The sequence below is a fragment of the Echinops telfairi genome, unplaced genomic scaffold, assembly GCF_000313985.2.
Source record: "Echinops telfairi isolate 266 unplaced genomic scaffold, ASM31398v2 ScPeMD7_2565;HRSCAF=3150, whole genome shotgun sequence".
NCBI lineage: Eukaryota > Metazoa > Chordata > Mammalia > Afrosoricida > Tenrecidae > Echinops > Echinops telfairi.
The window spans coordinates 3413002-3422687 of NW_022106463.1; the positions used below are offsets into that span (position 1 = coordinate 3413002).

Here is a 9686-nt window from a genome sequence, read left to right on the forward strand (position 1 = left end):
CCCCACTGGAGCTGAAGGCAGGAGCTGTGAGAAAAAGAAAAGCAGCCTCACCCCCACCCTGTGGACCCCCGGCCAGTTGACAAACCCAGGCTGTTCCAGGGTCAACTGGGGGATCAATAATGCTCACTGACATCAAAATGCGGTGTGATCCTCAGATGACAGGCACACAGACTTTTTCTGAAAACACCCTTTAACTCTGGAAATAGAACTCTGACCACTAGAAGTACGAATGACTTTGGGCAGAAACCCCTGAAGTTAATGTAACATAGTCCCCCTGGAGTCAAACCTGCTAAGGGAAGCTGCTCTAAAATTTGAGAAAACAATACCTGCCGCCGTGTTCACTGTCATGTTTACGTCTACGCTATGGGTGTGGAATGAGGTGCAGGTGAGTCTCCCCTCTGACTTCCTCCTGGAGACGCAGCGTCCAGGCTGTCTTCAAACACCCTCAGTCCCTTCAAAGCCGTGGGGGCTGGGGGGGGGGGCCGAAATCCCCATTGCTGGCCCCTCATACTGACCCTGTAAGACAGGGTAGAACAGGCCCTGGAGAGTTCCGAGGCTGTAACTGTTCAGGGGAGTAAAAAGTCCCCATCTTTCTCTGAAGGAGCAACTGGTGGTTTCAAACTGCTGACCTTGCAGTTAACAGCCCCAAACGTAAGCACGACACCACCAGGGCTCCGCTAAATCACATCAACTGCCCAGGGGAGGAAGCAACGCTAGTCTCTTTGAAGTAATAAATACAGAAGCAGAGCTACCCCGAAAGTCCAAAAGAAGGGCCCCAGCCTGGAAACGCAGCAGGCTTGCTCAAAGGGCGGCTCAGCCAGGGTGACCCTACATCCATCCCTTGGCCTCAAGCCAGATGCGGCGTGTGCCTACGTGTTATTCCTGCAGCCCGCATTCACTCCCAGGAGGGTCTCCGTTCGGGTGATGAATTATAGGGTCACCTGAGTTAGAACCGTAAACCATAACAAGGGCCATTTAACTCCACGAAAGAAAGCGTCTCTGTAAAGAACTACATAATAAGGACGAAGAGTGTGGAGTGTGCAAAAACAACCGTGTCCTCTTACAGACGGCTTCACTGGGCACAGTTTCCGATGACCAGTGTCCACCACAGTCATCTTGAACACACTCCGCATTCTACGAGCAGGATTTTCAGAGACAGAACTAGCGAAGGGACCCAGAGATGCATCAGAAATCTTGTCTCTGTCAGTTACTGATGTCTTGATGTTCCCTTTCACCCACCCCACCCCAATTATCATAAAAATACCTCCAAGATGATCTTCAGAAACGAGTTTGCCTGAAGCGTGTGAGAGGTTTATTTAGAGAAACCAGCTTCTTCACGAGGCATTTCCAAAGATGATGTTTTAAACCTAGCAGAACATGACTTACTAGCCGGCACCAATTGGCTGGGTCGTGATGACCTTCACTCAGCCCTACGTGATGGGGTGCTGCAGTGATTTCAGAAAACCCCAGACACACTAAGTCTCGGGCATCCTCCTTGCCGCTGAGAGAAGAAGCTGGGGGCGGTGCCTTTAAGATCGCATCCCCTCTGAAGTTCACCAGAGAAATGCCATTTCACTAGCAAAGCGGAAAAGCACAGCACTGTACCTGTTATGTGGTAGACAGAATTAAAGCCAATTCCAAATCTTCCGACCTTCAAAGGATCATCCTTTTTCCGGCTCCTGGCTATTTCTTGGATGCCGTCCCAGTCCTCGGGGGTGAAGGTGGCATTGTTGTAAGCATACAAGGCGGAGCCTGTGGAAGGCGAAAGCACAGGCGGGTGTGCTCAGAACCAAGGAGGCCTGAGGCTTCTGCTCCACCGAGATTCGGCCGGGAGGATGAAGACAAGGGTGTGGTGTGAGTGGGGTTCCCAATAAAAATGAAAACACAAAACCAGGGCGGAGTATTCACGGCCTTAGACAATGTGGCTGAGGGGGCTCCGGCTCCTGGTGACCGCAGGGGCCATGAGAGAAGCCTGGCCTGTGTCGTGCCATCTCAGGATCTGGGGTCCAACAGAGCCCACTGCAGTGGCTATGTCGGTCGGCCTCCCTGGTCTCCACTAAGGGGGCTAGTGAGAGAAGCTGGAGATTAGGGACCCCTAGTAAGGGAGGGCTCTCATTGATGTCCTGTTTTTCTCTGTTCCCCCCTCTCCGCCAGTCTTTCTTCCCACCTTAACCAGCCCAGCCTCTGATGACTTTCCAAATGTTCTGACAGGGCTACCGACAGTATCTGGGATGGGCAGACGATGCTCATCTTGACTGGTAGGATCTCATTCACAAGAACTCACTGCCATCGCCTTAATGCCAACTCCTAGTGACCGTCTAGGACAGGGCAGAACTGTCCCTGTGGCTTTCTGAGGCTATAATTCTTTATGGGAGGAGAAAACTCCATCTCTCTCCAGAGGAGTGGCTGGTAGCTTTGACCTGGTGACCTTGAGGGTCACAGCCCAGTGGGTAACCATGATGGGGAATGGTCCTGTAAAGCTGCTGACTTGGCAGATGTGTTCTGTACACCACCGTGGGAGCTTCAGAAAGTTCATGGAGAAATTGGATTAACAGATAATGGCATTTTTTCCACAAAACTTTAAATCCCTATCAGGACGCATCACACAGCTACATTGCTTGTTATTGTGTTTTGAACTTTTATTCTCTGTCTTCTAAAATTACCAATAGCCTTCACCATCAAAAGCTAAGAGAAACACCTGAACAATGAAGCTGAGCAGATAGGCAGCGAGCCACGAACCCGGGTGGACTGTCCTGTCCCAGCATAGTCTAAAGCACGAAAGGTCGTGCTCGTCAGAAAGCAAACCGTGCTCCTAGTTCTGGGCTGCTCTCACCCTGGTACTGCACCATGTCTTCCGACCACAGCGTCTCCGTGCCATACTGTGTCTCATCGTACAAAAACTTAACTTCTGTGGCCCCAGCATCTTCTGCATTCTGAATCAATTCCTAAGTACAAACACACACCAAACAACAGAGATGGTTAACAAGAGGGTCATCTACTGTCCGGCGTTGTCTTTACTGACATGATGTTTAAATAAAGATCCCTCACAAAGGAAACCTACTGTTCCGTCGCCTCAGGGTGAGCACATATGAAGGGGCTTCAGGAAGTCGGTGGAAGAACTGCCCTGTCCTTGAATGCCTTCTTTCCACAAGCTTTTTGAAGCCCCTCACACATACGCGTGGAAGGCTGAACAGAGAATGTGTTCTTCGCCAGCTCCATTTAGAGGAAATTCTCCTTTGGGTTTTAGCTGGCGTGTTCTCTGTGGAGGAGCCCCGGTGCACTCGGGGTTAAGTGCTGGGCTGCTAAGCACAGGGTCGGCAGTCCAAGCCCACCAGCAGCAACGGGAGAGAATAGTGTGGCAATCGGCTCCTGTAAAAGTTTACCATCTCAGAAACCTCCAGGGGCCGGTCTGCACTGATCCGCAGGACCACTGTGAGCCAGAACCCTCCACAGTAATGGCCTTGGGGCTTTAATCTCTGTTTGCAAAGCCTTTGTTCAATAGGAATCACTCCACTTCCACCATGACAAGTACTGTTCTGTCATGTCAGCCTTTTAGCACACGTGACAGGTACCCCAATGGTGAGCGCTCATCACAACCTGGCCTTGGTTGCCCGTCAGCTAAGCAAACTTACTTCTCCTGGGACAAGAGGATCCACCCCTGGAGAAGGACAGCGTGTTTGGTAAAGCAGAGGGGCGTAGAAGAGGAGGGTCCTCAACGAGAAGGACTGACAGGGTGGCTGCAGCAATGGCTGGAGCAAAGGAACGATTGTGAGGGTGGTGCAGGGCCAGCGGTGTTTCGCTGTGCAGAGGGTCACTACGGGTCAGAACTGAGTCGATGGCACGTCAGAACACCCACAACAACTAGGCTCTGAAGACAGAGCAAATCCCTACCGTTAACCCTATACTTATGATAACATCTAAGACCAAAGGAGGGATTGGTAGTAGAGCCTCAATCCTGAGTTTGCAGATGGCTGTAGATGGCAGTGGAAGCCCCAAATCCATTTGCAGGGTCCCCACCAGGATCAAGCCTCTGGTGAATCCCCTCTGACCATTGACCAGGGATGCGAATAGCCTTGCTAACAGACGTAGTACATTGGAAAGTGTATTACTGTATAGTTAGGTTAAAATTTAGCACCTTATGATTTGAGCACCCTTTTGAGCCCTTTCAAATTTGTTCTGGTTTTTAATGTTTTCTGATTTCTTTTCTATTTGAGGTTTTTATTTTGTTATCATTTTTTGTTTTGGTTTTGTTTTGCTTTTTGTTTTGTACGTTTTTCTGTATTTGAAGTCCAGGATAGATCTATAATGACAGTAGCTGGGTTCAGTTTCTTAAGGTTACAGCAGGGGAGATTAGGGTGTAAGGAGAATGAGAAGCTAATAGCAATGAGTATAAGAAAGAAAAATATTTTCTAAAGTTGATTGTGGTAATGATTACACAACTCTTTGTTAAAAGAGTTAAAAACCCAACTATATGATATATGAATTATATATAAAAAACTGTCATCAAAAATAATAATAAAACTTGAAATAAGTTTCAGAGATCTCATGTAGTGTTCCTAGACCTACCTAAGTAAAAGTGAACAGATAATAACTTCCCGGGTGAGCTCCAACTTAGAACAAACGAAAACCCAAGGGCCATGTTTTAAACAAAAGTGTCTTTAGAAATTCAGTAGGTTGACCCTACAGCATTTACCTCATAAACCTCTAACCTTGGGAGAGAACAAAGCCCAAGTTAAGGGTGGTCCACCCACTGCCATCAAGTCAATGCTGACTCCTCACAGCCCTACCAGACGGGGTAGAACAGCCACTTGAGATTTCTGAGGCTATAAAATCTTTACTGAAGCAAACAGCCTCATCCTTCTCCCAAGGAGTTGCTGGTGGGTTCAAACTGCCGACCTTGCGGACAGCAGCCCAACATGTAATCCTCTGTGGAGGTGAGCAAGCACTGGAGAGCTCACACTGACACTAGTGAAGGGCAACATTAGAGCCCTGACCAGCGTGCACAGGTGACCCAGCGTTGCTGAGAGGCAATGACTGAGGGGACAGTACAGGAACAAAGAGCTGCTTTGAGATCAAGTACAGCTTTCAGTTCAGCCAGTGGATTCCTAACGTAAAAACCAAAGGCAAACTCACTGCCGCCGAGTCAATGGCGGGCCGGGGAGTCTTTATCCCGCCAACTGCTTTACCAGAATGGACATCAGATTTCGGACCTCACCCTTCCACTACCTTCTCAGTAGCCCTGTCTTTCCTAATTACATGTCTGTCTGTTTCTGAAAGATTTTCAGAAGCCCGTTCTAACCTATCAAGATCCTTAAAAATCAGCCATTGTATTTGCACTGGGCCACGAAAGGTGATGGCCTAGGTCTAACTGACTTCTAAGATTCCTACTATGTCCCCAACGAGAGAATGTCGCTGGAATGCACAGGGAACAGTGGTTAAAGGGAGCCAGTCATGAAACAAACGTGGGCAACCAGCAAAGGGGCCGAGCGGGTCATCAGTTTGGGGCGAGCGTTTCAGGGAACTCTGAGCGCTCCCTTCTGACCTGACAGGCCCCCACACCCCCTGTCTCGCCCACTGAGTGTCCATTCCCACTGCATTCTGCTCACCTCCCTTGACCCAGCCCATCCGAATGCCCGCACTCCTCCATCTCCACTTTCCTAAGACAGCCCCAAAGCAGACTCAGAGCAGGCCTCCGGTGGGTTTCTGAGACTCTAAGACTCGAATTACTGGTGGGAGTAGAAAGCCAGTCTTTCTCCTGCGTTGCTGCTGCAGACCACGCGGATCGCAGCCCAACGCATCGCCACTGCGCCACCAGGGCTCCAAAGTCAACATAAAAATCGTTTTCAAATTAACTTCCTCAAATTTCCTTTGAGAACAACCTGCGCCTGTTCTCAAAGGACCGACTGATCTGACTCCAGTGCGTCGCCACCATTCCAACCCTAGAGGGCGCAGCAACCCTCAATCGGTGCCTGTCCCAGCCAGGCTGGAGACCTTATGGACCCATCTACTCCCCAGGGTTTCCAAGACCAGAGTTCTGAGGGGATGAGCAGCCTCCTCTCTCTCCCACAGAACCACTAGTGGATTTGAACCACTAACCTTGTGGTTAGCAACCCAATGCATCAACTAACCAGCAGGCTCCTCTATTTTTCGTTTGTTTGAATGAAACCCTCGCTGGTGTGCCACAAAAGAATGTGAGTCAGTTTCTGTTGAACTCGTTCTTCTTTTGCAACCACTCAGACCGGTGTTTAGGTCTGACGGGTAAGGAATCTGGATGGGGTTTTAGGCTGCGACCCTTCTTTGTCTCACTCTCTTTCTTAACCTTAAATTTATTCTCTCTCTCTCTCTCTCTCTCTCTCTTATTTGTAGAATATAACACAAAGGCCCTGTGTTAGACAGGGTTCTCTAGAGAGATAAAACGATTTTTTTAAAAAGAAAAAAAAACACAAAGAAAAACATACTCTATGTAGTAGCATAGCCATTGCATGAAAACAGTGACATCATGCAGGAAACAACGGCTGACGTCATTCTTCCTTCTTCCAGGGTTCTTTAAGCAGCCCCAAGCCTCGCTCTATGAAAACTTACATATGCTCACTTCCACTCATGGGGACGCTACAGGACGGGGTAGTACTGGCCCTGTGAGGGTCCAAGATTGTAACTCTTTGAGGGAGTAGAGAGCCTCAGAGTGGCTGGTGGTTTCAAACTGCCGACCTTGGGGATCACAGCCCAATTCACATGCGCTAAGCCACCAGAGCTGCAACAAGCAAACCCTGGGAGCCAGAAAGCGGGCTGAGGGATAAAGCACTGGAGGCACGTCAACAGGAAGGAAGCCATTGAGAAGGAGCGTGCAGCCAGCACTGCCCTAACTTCACACGTAATTAAGGAGGCGCCTCGCGAGGCTGAGCTACAAAATCCAATCCACTGCACTGTCTTCCGTCGTTGCTCGCTTTCAAGCTTGCTCCACTTTTCGCCTTCGTTGGGTGGTTTTGTGTGTGTTGTGTTTTTGTTTTGTTTTGTTTTGTTTTTTAGGATAATGAGTCTAGTCAGACTAAAAGAATATATAATACGAAATAAAATCAACAATTAAAATAATCATCCTATTAATAATCCCTCTCAAATTCAACAAACCTCCCAAACCCAGGGAATCAAAGAGGCCTCTGGAAGTGGGATTTCTCCGGCTGGGTTTCTTTGTGGGTGTGGCTGGTCTTTGAACGCAGTGCTACGGAGTCCAGTCCAACCCTAAAGGCCCTATAGGGAGGAGGAGAGCTACTCCGTGGGGCCTTTGAGGCCGGGGATCTTTATGGGGTGGGCAGCCTCGCCTTGCTCCGGCGGACCAGCTGGGGGGTTGAAATCAGTAAGCCGTGCAACCAGCAGTCCCAGGTCTAACCCCCCAAACTCGCTGCCGTTGTTGTTGTTATTGTTGTTGTTAAGTGTCATTGAGTCGGTTCTAACCCATAGGGACCCCGTGCACGGCAAAACAAAACTCTGCCCAATCCTGTGCCATCGAGTCATAGGAACCCTACTTGAGAGGGTGGAGCTGCCCCTCTGGGTGTCTGAGACTTTGAATCTTCATAGGAGTCGGCAGCGGCTGGTGAGTTCAAACCGAAGACCTCATGGTTAGCAGCTCAGGGCGTAGCCCCCCTAAGCCACCAGTCCTCTGAAAAATGTTTCCCACAAGCTGTCCCTGGGGACACTCTCCCTGTGGAGCTCAGCACTTCCCTGGGCCCCAGGTCCTGCGCACATGTCCGCTGCCTGCCTCTGCACATACATACATGCGGTTGCTCAAAACCAGCTGAAAGTGTGAACGCTTAAAACACTGCACAGACTTCTAAAGAGACAAGACGACGTCTTGCTCTTTTTTAAGAAAGCAGACGTACACGGGAATACACATACGCCCGACCTTAAGAATCTGCCCTCCTTCTGGGTATCGCCTTAAGATATCCTTGAGAAAATCAACGAGTGGCGGCGTTGTCTGGCCAAACCGACCTGAAACAGAGCACACAGTTAAGAAGACGTGGGGACAAGCCCCAGAGCCCATCCCTCCCCAGGCACCAGCTCCCCAGCGTAGGCATAATCACACTTGTGGCCGCTCCATACGGCTCCCTGTGGCGCCCTTTCTGAATTTTTACCCGATGAAGAAAAGTGAAGGCAACTTTACTAAACCCTAAGATTGTTCATGGGAAGCCGAATAAAATTCATAAAGACTGTTCATGCAAAACTCAGAGCATGGTAGGGAAAGAGGGCATTGCTGCAATATTTGGCATCGCGTGGGCGCCCCTGCTGATAAAATAGGAGCCCTAGTGGCACAGTGGATAAGGGCTCAGCTGCCAGCTAAAAGGTCAGGCTTTCAAACCTACCACCCATGTCCCCACCCCGGCCCCCAGTGGCTCTGCAGCAGAATGTTGCTAGCCATCTGCTTCTGGAACAAGAACAGCCTAGAACAGGCTATGGGACAGGTCTACTCTGGCCTACGGAGTCACCATGTGTTCAAATCGACTCGGCACACAACAGCCCTGCTGATAGAGAACCATCTATAGTCCACGAGGCTCATTATCCTGCCCTCAGTACTCAGCCCTACCCTTCCTACTCACACTTAAACCCTTATTAAACCCAAACCCAAACCACTGACCTCAGGTCAATGCTGACTCCCCGTGAGCCTACAGGACAGCGAACGGCCCCTTTGGAGCATCGTTACCGGGAGCAGAAAGCCTCATCTTCGCCCCCTAACAGCACTGACTATCACACTCTTCACACCCAATCCCAGCATGCGGGGTCATCATGCTCTGAGGTACTCAGCCTTGTCTCGGACCCTCGCCCCCTTCCTCCTTAGACTCAACCACGCAGGCCGACCGCTCTGACCGCCAGGGGGCACAGTCCCTCCCTCTGGCTGTCCAGTTCACTCCTGTCCAGTTGCCTCACTAGAGATTCCTGGCAGGCCCCTCTAGGACAGGTGGGGAGGGAAGCGATTTCTCTGATACATAGATTCAAAAAACATAAATCTGCATTTCAGTAAAAAAGAAATCTGTGCTTTCAAAAATTAAAATCATCACTACAGACACACTTGCATGATTTTGGTACAGTTATCCACAAAGCCCGAGCCCATGCTTCCCCCGAATGGGACCCTGTTTCCTTAAGCTCCTGCCGAATTCATTTGTCACTTCCCTCCCTAATACATCCTGTTCTCCACTTTCCCCTAATCACGTCTCCATGCTATACGAGAGGGGGATGGGCTGCGAAAAGTGCGTGGACAAAACAGAATCAAAAGATAAAGGAATCTTTCCCCAAATATTTGAAGGCCCTAGTTCACTTTCAGTTCAGTTCTAAAGCGCAATCTTCATACAATTAAAAATGACAAATCCTCATGGAAAAAAATCAATATTCTACCTCCTCCTTTTAAGCCTTTTGATTGAAGATTGACAAAGAGATGACAATCTTTGGAAACCAGATCTCCAATCTTGGTCCAGTCAGGTAACTGGGGAAAAAGGAAAGAAAGTGTATTAGCTTCGAGAGCCCCTGTTCTTCTAAATTTCACCTCCACCACCACCTCCACCTCCTCCTCCACCTCCACCTCCTCCACCTCCTCCTCCACCTCCACAGTTGCTAGTGGCATGGTGCTGATGCGTGGCACCTCAGATACATCAGAGGAGAACTCCACTCCATGTCATTTCCAGTGTCTGGTTTTCCAGAAG

At 49.5% G+C, this 9686-nt stretch overlaps 1 protein-coding gene across 1 annotated transcript in view; it reads right to left on the minus strand.

Annotated features, from left to right (window-relative positions):
• Nucleotides 1-9686, minus strand: part of LOC101651317 (sacsin) — a gene marked incomplete at both ends in the record, with an annotated part of 19838 nt that overhangs the window by 1302 nt on the left and 8850 nt on the right. Inside the window, 4 exons of the mRNA XM_004714847.3 lie at nt 1606-1752; nt 2834-2945; nt 7898-7983; nt 9382-9469. Coding sequence (XP_004714904.3) covers nt 1606-1752; nt 2834-2945; nt 7898-7983; nt 9382-9469 — 433 coding nt within the window. The remainder of the gene's footprint in view (nt 1-1605; nt 1753-2833; nt 2946-7897; nt 7984-9381; nt 9470-9686) is intronic.